General features: G+C 41.0%; 1 protein-coding gene and 1 pseudogene across 2 annotated transcripts; both read left to right on the top strand.

Annotated features, from left to right (window-relative positions):
- The first annotated feature begins 6,933 nt into the window (after positions 1-6,933).
- Positions 6,934-9,943, top strand: LOC143572940 (mitochondrial acidic protein mam33-like). Its single transcript, XM_077057958.1, has 3 exons — positions 6,934-7,126; positions 7,999-8,339; positions 9,594-9,943. The coding sequence occupies exons 1-3, from the start codon at positions 6,944-6,946 to the stop codon at positions 9,757-9,759; spliced, it is 690 nt and encodes a 229-aa protein (XP_076914073.1). The 5' UTR covers positions 6,934-6,943; the 3' UTR covers positions 9,760-9,943.
- A 4,174-nt stretch (positions 9,944-14,117) lies between these two features.
- Positions 14,118-17,613, top strand: LOC143572953 (uncharacterized; annotated as a pseudogene). Its single transcript, XR_013142343.1, has 3 exons — positions 14,118-14,465; positions 15,683-15,834; positions 15,917-17,613. The product of XR_013142343.1 is annotated as an uncharacterized LOC143572953 (transcript).
- Positions 17,614-17,648: the final 35 nt, after the last annotated feature.

Below are 17,648 nucleotides of genomic sequence, written 5' to 3'. Positions count from 1 at the left end.
ACCACCGAGCGGAGTCTTCGCTCCTGGAGAAGAGAGTTCTTCTTCATATCCGCTCGCGCCATCCCCATTGCCATGAAGTTCAAGAATGGCCAGGCGCTTCCGAACCTTCCCGCCCTCAACTACGAGGAGGCGGAATGGTTCTCGAAGATTTCCCGGGTCCAGTCCCCGGTTTTCCGTTTTCCGGAGTCGGCGATGGTGATGCTGGGGATGAGCCGGGTGTGGAAGGCGGCGAATGCGGATAAGGTTCCGATCGTCCTTGAATATGGTTCGAACTCTGTCCCTTATGGTACGTCTTGTTTCATTTTGCTGATTTCGATTTTTACTAACTTTCTTGATTTCAGAGGGGAACGATCTTCAGTCGCTCCTGAACCCGCGGGAGGAAGATGGTCCTGCGCGGATGGGTACTCGTGCTCTGGACGAGAACGAGTTGCCCATCTTAGAGCAGACCGCGGGTCGGTTCGTGGAGGTTTACCCGCCAGGCCAAGAGATCCTGAGCCACCGACGGCCAGGTAAGCCTATCTTCTACCCTGAACCTCTCAATGCTGTGCCTGCTGCTGGAGTTCATGACATTTCTTCTTCTGAGGAATCCGCAGAAGGTCCTCCACTGGTGCGGAAGAAAAAGGCTGCCGTCGGGAAGGGCAAGGAGAAGGTGGCCTCTACGGCCGACCCGGTAGTCCTATCTGACTCGGAGTCAGATAATGCAGAGGTGGCGGGGAAGCCCGGCGGTGAGGAGACCACCGCTCCGGAGGCTGCAGGTGTTACCTCCGGGGAGGCAGCGACGACGACGGTTACCGGTGTCAAGAGGCCGGCTCCATCGGGTTCGCCCCCGCTCGTCCGTGCGTTCAAGCTCAAGAAACCCCGTGAGTACCCCCATAGTTCTTGTCTAAATTTGTTGTTTCAAATAAATTTTTCTAACACTTTTGCTTGTGCAGGTGTGGATGTTGACGCATTCCAGGGTGGAGTTGGAGCAAGTGTTCCCCCGCCAATGACGGTAGGCTTGGTCAGCCTTCCCGAGGCGTCGACCCAGGCGTCTGCTTCCGCTGGTTCCAGCCTTCCTGAGGCTGTTCCAGCTGAGAAGGTGTCTCCGCCGGCCGTGAGTGCAATTTTTACAGCATCTTTCACGGAGCCGGCGGTTACTGTTGCTGAGGAGGCGGTGCCAACAACGGCTACCACAGCGGCTGCCACTATACCTGCGCCACCGGCACCGACGGCCGGACCATCAGGTACACGCCGGGCTTTCCGCCGATCTATGCCACCTTCCCGTCTGCCTGACCTGTTGGATGGATTTCCTTTAGGTTCAGGTGATGGGTTTGGCGGCTATCGGCCTGTTATTGACCCTACAGGTACGTAGGGTTCTTTTTTTTCCCTTATATATTTTTATCATCTTTTCCTAACTGCCTTTGTTTTTTTTTTTGCAGTGTCGGATTCCAATGAAGTGTATGTTCCAAGATGGAACATACGCCGAGGAACAACCCTTCGCACCCCTGTGGAGTGCGTGGACTGGGCTCGCCACGCTGCTCCTCCTGGTGCGTTGGGGGAAGCCATGGCTAGCTACCAAGAGGGTAGGCTAACCAATGAGCTTCGGGTTCTCCAGGCCCGGACGCAGCCCCGCGTCGAGTTGCTTTGTCGTGAAAACGACAAGTTAAAAGCAGCTCGCGCCAAAGATGTATCTGAAGCGCGGGCTCTTCGGGAGGAGAACCGGCAGTTGGCCGCTGCCGCAGCCGAGAAGGAGAAGGCATTCAAGGCCCTCGAGGTTGAAGTCCAGGCGCGACTCGAGGCCCGCTCCAAGGCTGCCCAAGCTGTGAATGAACAGCTTCGGCTGGCCAAGGAGACTGCGCGAAACTCAACTGAGAGGGCTGCCAAAGCTGAAGCTGTTGCTGAGCCACTTCGCGAAGAGAATGAGCAGCTTAAATGCAAATTAAAGGCTCTTCAGCATGCTCATGACGCCTTGGCAATGGAAGACGCCAAGAAGCTGCAAGAGATTCTTGACCAGAGGGGGGTGCTTGACCAAACCGAGCGGAAGCTTAAGGGCGTCGAAGAGGCTGCCGCAAAGGAAGTATTACTTGCCAATCTGAACCAAAGCGAAGCCGAACGCGCCCGTGACGAAGTGCAAGCTACCCTCCAATGGCTACTTCGAGAAGCGTTGCCTCAGGTATCCTCTTTTTTTCTCTCTTTTCTACTTGTAATTAGAAAATGTTCTAACTTGTAATTTTCTTTTGTAGGTTGTGCGTCAGGTCCTCTCAGAGACCTCTTATGACGATGCGATGAGCGCAGCCCTCAACGCTTCTCATGAGGATGGGCAGAAGACTGGCTTCCTGCTTGGTCTAGGGTTCGCTGAGAGAGGCTTTCCGCCCTCCAACTTCCCTTTATTCAATGTTAATACTGAAGCTGCTTATGACCATGCTGTGAACCAGTACGCTGCCTTCCCGCATCCAGTGGTGGAGAAGGTGAATGAAGTTGCTGCTGCTGATGATGGGCTAAACATCCTTAAGGCTTTCCTTGGGCAGCCGCGCTCTGACGGTGCTGGTCCAAGCGGAGGTGGCCCTGAAGCCTGATCCTGAAGATCCCTTCCCACTGCTAGGATAGACTTAGCTTTGTATAGATTTCTTTTAGGCGGGTAGTTACCCGGCCACTGTTGTAATACATCATTGAAATATTAACCTTTTTGCGTATAAGACTGTTATTTCCTTCTTTGGGTTCCTTGCTTTATAAACTTATGACTTGCATACTTAGTTTAAATTAGCAATTTTCCAAGTGTTCAGAATAAGAACCTTTGAACGTGGTTGATAGTGGGTTAAAGTTTCGCTTCCTCCTTCGTGATTGTGCGGGTAGAACCGTCACTTGCACTTGGTAGGATGGCTAAACTTTAACTTTTATCAACCTGCGTGCTGGTTTTTCTTACTTTTTTAGGATAAGTTAACCTTTGAACGTGGTTGATAATAGGTGTGAAGTTTTGCTTCCTCTTTCGTGATTGTGCGGGTAGAACCGTCACTTGCACTTAGTAGGATGGCAGAACTTTACCCTTATCTGACCTGCGTGTAGGTTTCTCATCTTTTTAAGAATTTTGTTTTGAACCGTTCGACGCGCGGTTGTTGGTGCAGTTCCCTCTAATGATTCATGCGGGATAGACCGGCACTTTCATTTAATGGGATGAACTCCTTCAACTGACCTGCGTGAAGGTTTGCCACGTTATTGGGTTCGTGCGGGTAAGACCGCCTTCCCACGCAACGACTTCACGTGATATGAATGTCGTCCAGTGTTGGATAGTTTTAACCGTTCGACGCGCGGTTGTTGACAGGTTATTATTCAGTTTCCTTAATGATTCATGCGGATAGACCGGCACTTTCATTTTTGGGTGCTGAATTTTTTCCCCTTCAACTGACCTGCGTGAAGGTTTGTTACGTTATTGGGTTCGTGCGGGTAGGACCGCCTTCCCATGCAATGACTTCACGTAATTATGCGGTGAAAACCGGCATAATAGTGTCCAGAAAAGTATAAATGTAAAATCATCATCTTCGATGTTCTAGAGAGAATCATTTCCATTAGAAGTGGCTCTTGGCCTTTTCTTTACAAATTGGAATTGATTTACATGCAAACTGTGTAAATGAGCTCCCTTCCATGTTGTTGGGATGGGAGCGCCATCGAGCCGACACGCACCTGTTTCGGGATCTCGTTCTTTACGCAGCATGTAGTCTATTGAAGCTGATTTTTTATTCGTGTTTACCCCAGCCGTGGTTCCACACGCACCTGACTGCCTGCTTAGCTTTTATTTCGCCACGAGGTGCGCGAGCGTCCCATCTCTGACGAATGTTTCGACCATGTCTTTTACGTCTATGCATTCTTCAGTGTTGTGGCCTTTTGTTCTGTGATAGTCACAGTACTTGCTCCGATCGGCATCGTGACGATGTCGGATTTCTGGAGGCTTTGGCCATGGGAGCTCTTCATTAGCAAATATGTCAGTGACGCTTTTGGTAAGTGGCGTCCATCTGGGGTTCCGGTGCGGCTTTACATTATCCCTTTCACCCAATCGGTGTTGTAAGCCGGATGAGGTGTCAAAGTTTACCCTTGACTGCCAAATGCCTTGCTTCCGTTTTTTGTTCAATCGGGCGGTGAGGACGTTGTCCTCTCTCGTCCTCTGGGTGTAAAGGTTTGTGTTCTGCGGAAGGTCTCTACCCAGTTGCTTCTCCGTTTCCGCATAGCGTTTGGCTGCTGTCATGATGCCATCCCATGTGGATGGCATTCCATCTTTACCCGTTAGGGTGCGGATAAGCTCTGGGTCTTGCGCGCCCTGGATGAAGGCTGCGCGAACAAGATCCTCGCTGATATTGCCCAAACTTAACTTCTTTGAGTTGAAGCGAGTGATGAAGTTTGGCAGAGATTCATCTTCTTCCCGTGTGCATTTGAGGATTGTCCATTGCTCCTCGGTATACTTTCGCTGCTGGCTGAAGTGTTGGCTAAACTTCTGCTGGAAGTCTGCCCAGTCGTAAATGTGGTTAACCGGTAAACGATCAAACCAAGCCCTAGCAGCCCCCACCAGCGTCATTTGGAACATGTAACACCACGTGGGTTCCGTCCAATTGCTAACGGTTGCCCCCGCTATGAACCTGTTCAAATGATCGTCTGGATCAGATAGGCCGTCATATGTGCCTATGTTAGGCATTTGTTTAGCACTTTTCGGGGCAATTGCTTCAGCAATGTCCCTTGCAAATTTGGACGTTCCTGCATTTGTAACGTTTGGTCTGAACGTTTTAGAGAAGTCTCGTGGACTTCCATCTATGCTTTTTGGTTTGAAGGCTTGTCCAAAATGCCTTTTTGGTTGGGTTTTCGTTTCTTTACGCTTCCCTTTTGCCTTATGACGAGGGTTCGCGTCGGAGTCGGATTCCTCCGAGTCATCCTCCCAGTATTCGAATTCGTCGGCCTGTTGCACGGAACGCAAGCGTTCGTTCAACTCAGCCTGGAATTCCTTTTGTCGTGCCTCCGCCCATGCCTTGACTTCGTCGAGAGTCTGGCGGGGGAGTCTTCGTTTTTCAAACTGGGTATCGGTGGATCCCAGTAGGCGGTCATTTACTGCACTTGCCCCTGCTTTAGTAAGTGGGGTAGTGTTCGTAAAATTTACTTCACTTGCTCCGGCTTCGGTAGCCGGAGTAGTGTTTGTAAAAACTGTGTTGCTGGTATTCCCCCCAATAGCTGGGGTTGTGGTTACCGGAATTTCTCTAACCATCTTTTGTATAAAGTTTTGAAAAAACTGGAGAAAATTGTAGTTCTAGCTTTATGCACGGATGGCGCCAATGAAGAAACACTAACCGAACCCCGGGCAGGTTACTGGTAACCTAGGGGTTGGAGAGCTGTTTCCCACGAGGGGTTAGACCCTTGGAAGATGGTTCTTCTGATAACCTGCAAAACAGACACCGTGAGCTCGTCACTGAGAAGGGGGGGGGGTTCCTCCTTGTGACCACCCTCCGGCGTGAGAATCAGACTAGATTGCTCTTTAAATATAAAAGTATATTAAGAGATTGCTAGAGCAGATATCAGGTATATTATGATGATAATGTAATAAGATATGATAAGATGAGATGATCATACCATTTGTGGTATTTATAGCCGAAGGTAGGTTTCCAAGGGGTTTAGCCGGCCCAACACGCTACCAACTGTAACCTATGCACGTGCCCTGCCTGTGAGTGGTGGATAGGTAGCGGCTGACACAGAGCAGGCGTGTCGTGCACTCCTCCTCTTCTGCCAACTACAGGCTAGGCACGTGGTATGGCAGGAGTTGGTGGGTAGGCGGCGGCTATTGGTCACAGTGCTGTGGCGTGCTGTCTGCCATGCTGCTGTCAGTGAGCTGTCGCATCTCTGATCAGATCTTTTGCCCATACCTCGTCAGGTACAGTAAAAGATCCTTCAGTATACGGACTGGCTTATTTGGGCGGGAGTATTCCCCCTGAAGAGGTAGGTCCCAGCAGAGCCCAGTTGGACCCGCAAGACTCACCTTAAACAGGGACGTCTGCGCAGAGACCAACTGGATCCGCAGGACCAACCATGCTCAGAGAAGTGACGTCCTTACGCGCAGTATGCAAGCTGGTCCCGCAGGAAATGCCTCCCATGGTGAAGGACTCCGCCTGTTCCCGCAGCCTCGGATACAAGCCATGAGGGAAGGCCACCCGCGCAGCATGGCTACACGCACAAGGCACTTAGCTCTCAATCGTTCAGTGTCACCTGAAGGAATGAGCCAAGCCGGGAGCAATCCCGCACAGAGGCGGGAGGGGGAATACTCCCGCCCAAATAAGCCAGTCCGTATACTGAAGGATCTTTTACTGTACCTGACGAGGTATGGGCAAAAGATCTGATCAGAGATGCGACAGCTCACTGACAGCAGCATGGCAGACAGCACGCCACAGCACTGTGACCAATAGCCGCCGCCTACCCACCAACTCCTGCCATACCACGTGCCTAGCCTGTAGTTGGCAGAAGAGGAAGAGTGCACGACACGCCTGCTCTGTGTCAGCCGCTACCTATCCACCACTCACAGGCAGGGCACGTGCATAGGTTACAGTTGGTAGCGTGTTGGGCCGGCTAAACCCCTTGGAAACCTACCTTCGGCTATAAATACCACAAATGGTATGATCATCTCATCTTATCATATCTTATTACATTATCATCATAATATACCTGATATCTGCTCTAGCAATCTCTTAATATACTTTTATATTTAAAGAGCAATCTAGTCTGATTCTCACGCCGGAGGGTGGTCACAAGGAGGAACCCCCCCCCTTCTCAGTGACGAGCTCACGGTGTCTGTTTTGCAGGTTATCAGAAGAACCATCTTCCAAGGGTCTAACCCCTCGTGGGAAACAGCTCTCCAACCCCTAGGTTACCAGTAACCTGCCCGGGGTTCGGTTAGTGTTTCTTCACCCAGTGTAGAAATCAATTAGCCAAAGTAAGCAGCATGTGGAGAAGAGCTATAGTACGCGCCACCGGCGATATCCGGTCACAGTTGCCGAGTAGTACCGGAACACCTATCCGCCGCCACTACTCTTCTTCATCATCATCATCCTCGGTGGTTAACTCCATGATTCTTCGTTCTCTTAAAGAACACTACACTGAAGTCTCCAAAATGGCCCCACCTCCTGTACGTTTTCCATTCTCAAACTCTGTTTATTTAGGGTTTTACGAGGGTTTGGTTTTAAAAAGTTAATAAAATTTATAAATTGTTCTTTTCGGAATTACGTCGAACACCTGGTGGGCATTGTTGTCTCAGTACAGATTTGATCACTTGCTCTTATGTTTTAATTGGGAATAAGATTGTTTAATGAGATTTTACTAGGGTTTAGCTTTAAAATTAATAAAAATGATAGATTACTCTTTTCGGCATTTTGTCGAACACCTGGTGGGCATTGTAGTCTCAGTACATATTTGATCACTGGCGTTTATGTTTTAATTGGGAATAGAGAATTAGAGTCGGTGTATAGTGTTTTAATGAGGTTTTTCGAGGGTTTAGCTTTAAAAATGATAACTTTGATGAATTTCTCTTTGCGGCATTGTATCGAACACCTGGTTGGCACTGTACCCTCAATACAGATTTGATCACTTGCACTCATGTTTTGATTGGGGAATACAAAACTGGAGTGGGTGTGTAGCGTTAATGAGGTTTTTCGACGGATTAGCTTTAAATATTTATAATAATCGATAAATTACTCTTTGTGGAATTATGTTGAAGACCTGGTAGGCACTGTAGCCTCGATACAGTTATGATCACTTGTTCTCATCTTAATTGGGAATAAAAAGGTGGACTTAACGTATACCGTTTAATGAGTCTTTACAAGGATTTGGCTTTAAAAAATGAACAAGTCGATAAATTACTCTTTGCAGAATTATGTCGAACACCGGTGTGCACTGCTGCCTTAATTTTTGAAGTACTTGTTTTCATGTTAATTGGGAATAAAAAACTGGAATTGGTGTATAGGGTTTACTGATGCTAATGTGTATCTTATTTGTCTACAGAAGGTGAGTCCTCCTGAGCCATTTACAGTGGTGAAAGGGGCACTCGACAGTGGAGGCCCAGTTCTGAAGCGGACGTATGGAGATGAGGAGATCAGTTTATCTGTGATGAGGATGATTAACATTCTCCCCGGAGTGGACCCTTCTGAAATTGATGGTGATGATGAGATCAATCAGTTATTTCTTCATGCTGATATATCAAAGCCTGGGCAAGACTATGTTTTGCATTTTCTGTGTGGGTTGTATCCGGATGCTTTGGGAATTCATTCGGTTTCCTTGAGACATAAGCGTGAAACCTCGGGGCTTCTTGAGGTTCCATCCAAATATAATGGCCCGAGTTTTGAGTAAGTTGTTTTAATACTCTAAATTTCTAGTTACCTTTGATGTATATCAAGTATGCTTGATTATCGTATATGTTCTTTGGATACCATAGTTCTTAGGTGAGCACTATTAGTTTTGTGTACTGGCAACGCCACTCTTGAAGGGATACCCGTGTTTTCTGGGTAGTGAATTAGTGAGCATGTGATTCATCATATGAGTTATCCGCTATAGGATGACTTGCATACTTTGTAATTCTTATCAACAAACGGAGGTAAATGGGAACTAAAAATTTGGTTATTGATTGAGTATGAAATATGAATACAATAACAAGTAAATTGGTTAAACATCCACATTTGATAGATTCTAGGTCAATATGCTTTCTTTTCACATTATTCCTGTAAGGTTTTGAACATGATCATAGAGATCCAGTTAAGTATCTTGTGATTTATTTTCTACTCTTGGATGCTTAGAAACTAAAATTCTTACTAATTACTAAAGATTTACAGCGAGGAAAGTTGATGTGCTTCATATGTATATGATTCATTTTATAAGTGGAAAAGTTCTCATTGTTACATAGGAGTGTGCTTAATACAAGACTATTCTTAAGTAGAGAACCGCAAGCACTTGTTACGTTTTGCGTGGAACATTGTCGCATGTAGTGGGAGAGAGAAAAAGAGGCTTTTACAAAATGTTGTTATTCATCACATTTAAAGCAATAGATATCCCAGTTATCTACTTAAAGTATTGAGCATCTCGCTGGTTACATATCCTATCTAACTTTGAATAGATGTCAACTGTCAGTTCACTGCATGTTAAAGTTTATTACAGGGGCTAGGTTATGAAACAAAATGACATCATTAATCTGTGTAACATACTAACATCATTCAATCATGAAGTTATCTCTTCTTCGTAGGAGATAAATATTGCATACATTGTGCTTCGTTTTGAACATATTCTTGAAATCATATAAGAATAATACTTTTTTTTATAAATTTTATTTATGTGTGTCATACACATAATTTGTTCACAACTTCACATTACCTGTGATTAAACAACAGGTTTAAACTATTTTGTTTTGCTGTAAGCTTATCTTTTCATGTTGGAGTCGCATTGTTGCACATCCTTTGCCCATTTACCTTTTACATATCCAAAAACAGAATTCGGTCAAACAAAAGATAATCCCACCACTGACAAGAGTTTAAATAGAAACATGATTAAGAATAAGAATTCTTAGAAGCTTATTAATTTTACTAATTGTTTGTTTTCTTTTGGTACAGAGCACTTGATAATCGAATGAGGGACGCATTTCATGGTTACATTGAAGAGAGAGGTATAAATGACAGTCTGTTTCCCTTCTTACAAGCATGGCTTTATGTGAAGGATCACCGCGGTCTTATGCATTGGTTCAAATCAGTCGGGTCATGTGTTAAAAAAACCAATTAGACTTGTTGGTTTGTCGGCTAAGATTGTTACACTCTTTATTGGACGAACTTGCTTGCTTGCGTATCTTTATAAGATTACTTTGCTATGATTATAATGATTTTCTTTGAAAAAGTTGCATCAAAGTTTCAGCTTTCTACTTCTCAGTCAGATAGTGGCTGCAGCATCATGTCAGTTATGTTCTCTTTTTTTTTTCAAGTTAGAAGGTAACATAACATGGTCAATGGTTTTAATATATTCAAGAGAAAAGGAGCCTTTGTAGGGCATTTTTGTAGCAAGTATCATCAGTGTGTCTGGTGAATAAAGATGGATACCCATGACAATCGTGTTGTATCGATCTAAATATAATAATCATGGGCGTAAGAGCAAACTTGGTGCCCGAGGCTTTTGCATACGTACGCCCAGGGATGGTTGAAGGGCTTACGTGGGTTTTATGTAAAATGTACCTTTTCTTGAATATCTACAAAAAGTTATTTCTACAACTCGAACCCGTGACCTCTGGTCACATGATGACAATCTTACAAACATAAAACAAAAATAAATGTTGGAATTTAATAACGGTTCAGTTATTTCATTTATTCATACACATAATTATGCTTGAGCCACCAAAGTCCAAACTATGTTATAGTAAAGAATCTTAGTAACCATCAATTTCTTAACTAATCATGTCAATTTTTCAGCATGGTGGTAGAAATTTGGTGGATATTAATATTATTTTAACTTTATATTAATAGAAAACTATGTGTGCAATGTCAATTTGATGTACCATCAGTCTATTGGTCCATGACAATGTTTTTCTTTTATGATAGAAAATGTTTGGGCCTTGTTACCATAAGTTCAAAGTCACAAAGTGTGGTGGACATGATCACTTGTGTCTTTGTGTCATCTCCTAATCCCTTTTTTTCTCAATAGTAAGTTCATTCAAGGTTACTTTGGTCAATTCATGACAATGGCACAATCTCAGTGGATTGGTCATTGTGCCCACTTGGTAATAAAAAATTTTAATGTGGATATTTTTCAAAGTGAACATCTAGAGTTTTTGAAACTGTATTATATATTCAAAGCTTAGGTTAAATCATTCTAAAGAGACAATAGACTATCTTATTATAATTGATAGGCAATAAAGTAGCTTAACTATATATGTAAACTATAAAACAACTTTGAGTGTATATAAGTGTATTAAAATGCTGATATAAATATTTATATGTTCAGATCACATATTTTACTTTTAATGTATTAACAAAGAATCTTCAAAATATCACGTGGAGAGGAAAGAAAAAAAAAAGATGATAGAGAGGGTCGATACACAATCGAAAGATAGATATGTTGATGAAAAGTAAGGATGGTGCAAAAAATAAGCACGGTCGATACATGACCGAACCTAGAATAATCGTGATAAGAACTTGACAAAACCACGCTCGTTAAATAACTGAAGAAGTGCAGTGTAAAGTAGAAGCATGATATATGTAGAGTCCGATTGTTGACTAACCGATTTAAAGTATATATACAAGAATATCAAACAAACAATCTAACGTCTAATATACTTAATTGAGAAAATAAAGCTTTCAGTGTTATCCTTCTTGGTCTTGTTATTATCTCTTCTTAACTTTAATACGCATATAAATACCTACTCTTTTTAGGAGTTTATATTGTATACGTTAAGTCATTAACAATCCCTGTAAGAAATTAACAAGTGTATTAAACTAGTAAAAATAGTTAAATATAAAAAAAATATCACTTGGTAACTACTTTATGTATTAACGAAGAACTATCAAACAAAACTTGGTTATAATATAAGGTTCCATGTAATAAAATAAAGAGTATATAATATATAAATTAATTTAAAAAAAAACATCATATAAAGTTAGCTTTAATCATTGGGTTGAGCTACCACACCCATACCATTTAGGGCTGGGTGGAGATGAATATTCATTCGTCTAAAACCTAAACCATAAGAATTAAAGATTTAGCCACATAACAAGTCACAAAAGAGAAATGTGAGACATGAGGCATGTTTCCCATATGCCATGACTATAAGTATAATGATTTGATCCTAGCCGACCATTGAGTCTCTCACATGCCTTGTCAACTTTTACAATTTGCAATTGGGTGGTTCACTTGTTCACGAGGCCGATGTGGGTCCTAATTAATATTTGCGTTGACTTTGTAACTACGTAGTGGAGTTGACCAAGCAAAATATATCTTTTGTTGGTTTCAAATAAAGGCCAAATCTTTTGAGCAAAAGCCACTCTAACTTTTGGTCCTTAGTCTAAGGGTAGTGGGGCTTGATCAAGCCCAAAGTGATTCTATACATTTACAACACGTAGGCGCTGACGTGGCTCGTAATCAAGCCCCATGGATGTAGTGGGGCTTTATTGTTAATTTACTCAAACCCTTGCTCAACCTCGTTCAAGCCCTGCGGTCCCGGCCACCCCCCCTCGTCCGCGCCCCTGATCACGAGAATGGTGTAGTAGTGTGCGCGGCGCGTGGCCACGCCGGGCCAGCCGCGCCCAACTACCCATACCCTTAAACTAGTTGTTCATATGATAATCTTTAGGAACTCACCAAAATGACCATGGAAAAAGTGGAGAAAAGTCTGGGCTTTAGAGATTTTATCATTTTATAAAATATAAGAGTTTTAGAATACTACACATGTGTAAAACTTTTGGGTTGTAGGGGTATGCTCTAAAAGCCTAACCCACTGATTTGCTAACACGTGCCATTTTTCAGCGGAAACGGCTACATAGACACTTGTGAGGGAAATGTTTGAGCCTATCTACGGGTTTTCTTATTAACGTTTTGAGATGAATTCTTTTTATGGGGCGATACTAATGTTCGGGACACGAGATGAATTAGTTAGTTATTAGCAATGTTGTTGAGACCTGACCGGGATTCGGTCCACTGACCGGTCCGGTTCACTGCAGTTCGCTCGATTACAAGAAAAACCGGGCGGTCCAAACTGGTTCACCGGTCCGACCGGGGAAACCGGACCAGTTGAATCGGTTTTTCTATTAAAAAATAACTCTTTTTTGAAAAATCTTTTTCCCAGTATTTTTTTAAGTAAAAGCCGTTCGGTCTGTCTGACCGGTTCGCTGTCCGATCTAGTTATGAAAACATGGTTATTAGTAGTGTAAAGCGATCATAAAAATTTTGATTAATCATTAAATAAGATTGATTATATTATTACCTACATACTAATATATCTTATTAACGAAAGAAAATACAAAAATATTTAAAAACGATTTATTATATTATTATCTGAACGTCAACGCAAATATACATCACCATTATTGCTACGTACATCTCTTTTGACTTATAATTAATGAAAAGTAATATACATCACCATTATTGCTACGTACATCTCTCTTATATTTCATTCCGGTTTCAATAAAAAAAATAAAAAATAATAAAAAAAATAAAAAAACGTCGTATTATACACATATGTATAATTTTATATAATATTTAGTTACGTAATATACACATATGTACAGTATCATTTATCTTAAATTATACACATGTGTACAAAAAAACATGTAAATGTACACATATGTATATATTATACATATGTGTATATAATATAGCTAAACTGAGTTTTTTTTTAAGAAACCGGGATGATAAAATAAGAATTTTGGTTTTTTACTCTTTTGATTTTTGTGTTTTTTTTGTTTATGATTTTTTTTATTTTTGGGTTTTTTGTGGTTCAAAATGGTTCTCATAGTTCTCAATTTCAAAAAAATTCTCTCATGATCATGATTATATATATATATATATATATATATAATAGGGGTGCCCAATGGCTTTAAACCACAACCGAACAATATAGGTTGGGGCTTTGATGCCCCAGGTGCTTACGTGACGTTGACGTGACACTGTGGAGATGCTTCGATACCCCCTACCATAGAGAACAGTCTAATAATTAATAATCGAACACCATATTATGGTTTGGTTATTAAAAGCAATTATACTTAGATTTAACAGAAAATAAAACCATTTACAAACTAGTTTTAAAAAATTAGTAATAATATCTGTGTATATATACACATATAATAAACATGTTTAAATCTGTGTATATATGTCTTTTGTATACGTCTTTATTTCCAGTTCTTATTTTTATAATATATTATATCTTATTATCCACGTGTATATTACACACTACAAATTACGCGGATACTCTATCAATTAGCACCAATATAAAGCGTCACGTACAACCACACAAAGCACCAATATACAAACACCATATTAAACACGACGTCGTTTATACGTGTTCAGACACAGCATATTCTCTCCCTAAGCCTCTATAAAAACTCACCCAATTTTCTGAAACCCACAAAGACGGTGCCAATGATAAATTAATAATAATAATGGTTGTGGGTATGATGAAATGGAGGCCATGGCCACCGCTGCAATCCAAGAAATTCGAAGCCAAGATTATTATTCATACCCTTCAAGAGTTGATTGAGCCTAACAATAATACTACTGCAATTGATTGTTCGAAACTGTGGGTTGAGGTTAAGTGGAAAGGGGGCAATAATAATAATAATCGGTTGAGTTTCAAGAGAAAGAGTGTGAGAACGAATGTTACCAAAGAGGGTTTTGTGAAGGATGATGGGGTTATTGAATGGAATGAAGAGTTTGTTGCTGTTTGTGAGTTGATGGGCTTGAAAGATGGTGGGTTTCATCACTGGGATGTTGCACTCCAGGTGTTCGACGTAAGTCCTCAGCCAAATTACATATTAATTTTATGTTTGGTTTTAAGAAATTGTTGAAATTTTGTTAAACTTGACTCAAATTTACAGGCTTTTGTTTGAGATTTTTATTTATTTTGGGTATATTAGGTTTGAGTTAATAATATCATTAGTTATTTATAAAGATCAAAACTTGAAGATCAGGGGAGGTTTTCATACATGTCAATTTCAACTATAATTATTAAATTTTATTTTCCTCATTTTATGGAGTTTTTTCTTTTTTTTAATTTTAAATTCTTGGGTTTGGTTATTTTATTGTTTTTAATGGTATTTTTAAGAAATTGAAGAAATTTACAAGCTTTGATTTGAGATTTTCATATATTTAGAGTTTGAGGTTAATAATAATATTACTTTTCTTTATAAAGATTAAAACTTGAAGATCTGTTTTGTTTTTGGGCTTGATTGAAGAAGGGTGATCTGGGGAAGGTTTTCATAGATGTCAATTTCAACTATAAATATTAATAATTATTTTCCCCCTTATATGGAGTTTTTAAGTTTTTTTTTTTTTATATGATGAAGCTAATAATTATAGTTGACTATAGCCTTAGTGGATCACTTCCTTTAACTTAAAGCCATATGCTGTATCAAAATTCAAAATTGATTGCATAGCATAGCAGCATATTCCAAGTCTTATCCCCAAACACCTCATTGATTTGCTGGATAAAATCACCAGAAATATGTATAGATATAAAATAACAATAAATCAATACTAGGTTAATTAGATCATATATTAGTTACAGTTCTCACTGCCATTGATCTTGATATTTGACATAAAATTACTGGTATGATGTTATCACTTGATGATCAGGAATCTCTATACTTTAGGACCGAGAGTGATACACGTATTTCGTATTTAGTGGTTCGTTCTGATTAAAGAAGAAAAAGTTTCACCTCATGCGTTACAATATTCAACACGAGTTTTTGTCAATAAAAGAGGGTGGCCTTTATTAGTATATTACTTTTTAAAAGCTAAAGTTGCCCTTTGATTATTAATGCGCGTCTTCTAACGTGTCGTCCCTACATAGCTACTGTGAACAAAGATGATGACTACTTTTAAGAACTTTATTATAACTCTATACAGAAAGAAGTTTCCTTTTTTGTTCTTTTGTCTTAAAGGTATATACTTGATGAGTATTCTTTAAACAATTAAAATTGCTAATAATGTGTTTCTTCTTATTCAGGGATTAAATCAAGGACCAAAAAATAGGAATTTTTGTATTGCAACCGGATCGTTAAATCTTGCGGAGTTTGTTCTAGTGAGCAAAACGAGACCGATATAAGCATTCCTCTTTCTGTTCCTAGTGGCATCACTGAATATAAACCCATACTTAATGTAAGTCCCTTAAAATTTATGCTTAAAAAATTGGTTAAGTTCTTAATATAATAAGCTAAGTCCTTTTTTATTAAATATGCAGGTGTCTCTGAGTCTGCAAGAACTTAAGATCCCGCACGAGAGTACAGAACAAGCACAAAGAACCATTATACCTCTTCCGTTATCACCTGGTAATGTTAAATCTGGTCTTCAGAAGGTCAAAATCTTCAGGGGTATATCAGTCAACCAGGCTAAAAAAGCATGTCGTGAAGACGAGGGTAGTGATGGAAAAAGCTCGGTTAGAAGCTATGATGCTGATTACCCGTTTGACACCGACTCCATTGGCGCAGATGAAGTTGACTCGGAGGAAGTCAAAGATGAAGATTCAGCTGTTAGAAAATCTTTCAGTTATGGAACTTTGGCATATGCAAATCATGCTGGAGGGTTGTCTCACTTCAACTCAAGTTCTAATGAAGATGAAGATTGGTTATATTACCGCAACAATAAAGAAAAAACCAGTTATTCAAGTGAGCCCATCATTGATCCTTTAGAAACACAAGTATTGAAACGAAGCATATTCCCTTGGAGAAAAAGGAAGTTGAGTTTTAGATCCCCGAAGAACAAAGGTGAACCGCTTTTGAAAAAAGATTCTGGAGAAGAAGGCGGTGATGATATAGACTTTGACCGCCGAATGTTGAGTTCTTCGGATGAGGACACGAATACAAACAGATGTTCAGTTTCCGAATTTGGAGACGATAATTTTGCTGTAGGTAGTTGGGAGAAGAAGGAAATAGTAAGCAGAGACGGGCATATGAAACTTGAGACGCAAGTTTTCTTTGCTTCAATTGACCAAAGAAGTGAACGAGCCGCCGGTGAAAGTGCATGCACCGCGTTAGTTGCGGTTATAGCCGATTGGTTCCAAAACAACTGGAACGAGATGCCGATAAAATCACAGTTCGACAGCTTGATTCGAGACGGGTCATTAGAATGGAGAAATCTGTGTGAAAATGAAGTTTACAGAGAACGGTTTCCAGATAAACATTTTGATCTTGAAACCGTTTTACAAGCCAAGATTAGAAATCTTGATGTAGTCCCTGAAAAATAATTCATTGGATTTTTTCAGCTCGAAGGGATTAAAGAAGGTGATCTTCATTTTCTTGATGGTGCTATGTCGTTTGACAGCATATGGGATGAAATCTGTCAAATCGGGTCAAATCATAACGACAGCATGAACCCGTTGGTCTACATTGTAAGCTGGAATGACCATTTTTTCATGTTGAAAGTTGAACGGGATGCGTATTATATTATTGACACGTTGGGAGAGAGGTTATACGAGGGATGCAATCAGGCTTACTTGCTTAAGTTTGACAAAGATACGGTAATTGAAACACTACCGAGTGAGAATGCCGAAGGCAATGAAAGTCAAAGTAAAGATAGCGAGATTGTGTGCAAAGGGAAAGAGTCGTGCAAAGAGTATATTAAAAGCTTTTTGGCTGCAATCCCGATAAGGGAATTGCAGGCGGATCTGAAGAAAGGGTTGATGGCAGCATCAACTACTGTAGTTCATCATCGGCTGCAGATTGAGTTTCATCACACAGAGTCCTCTTTAGCTTAAGCAAGCGGTAATACAACAGCTATTAACGTATTAGATTGTTAACGGGTTAACTGTTTTTGTTGAACGGTTTTGTAGCCTAACACCGGCCCTGTTTTTCATACGTCGTGTTTCTACTCGGAACAGTTTTAAATGTACATGTTTAAAGTAATATGTATAAATCTATGAAATGTTACAGTATTGATAAACTGTGTTTTCTTTGCCTTTTTATATTTTACTGTCA

This window comes from Bidens hawaiensis, unplaced genomic scaffold, assembly GCF_021521415.1.
Source record: "Bidens hawaiensis isolate Kalapana, Puna unplaced genomic scaffold, B.hawaiensis_p1.1 tig00026178_1, whole genome shotgun sequence".
In the NCBI taxonomy this organism is placed as follows: Eukaryota; Viridiplantae; Streptophyta; class Magnoliopsida; order Asterales; family Asteraceae; genus Bidens; species Bidens hawaiensis.
Note: the sequence above shows the minus strand (reverse complement) of the source record. Positions and strands in the feature narration are given on the sequence as shown.

What these genes read in the sequence shown, in the direction of transcription:
- LOC143572940 (XM_077057958.1), top strand. Translation starts at nt 6,944, where the DNA reads ATGTGGAGAAGAGCTATAGTACGCGCCACCGGCGATATCCGGTCACAG. An exon ending in CCAAAATGGCCCCACCTCCT is followed by an intron (nt 7,127 to 7,998) that starts GTACGTTTTCCA and finishes ATTTGTCTACAG; the next exon opens with AAGGTGAGTCCTCCTGAGCC. An exon ending in TATAATGGCCCGAGTTTTGA is followed by an intron (nt 8,340 to 9,593) that starts GTAAGTTGTTTT and finishes CTTTTGGTACAG; the next exon opens with AGCACTTGATAATCGAATGA.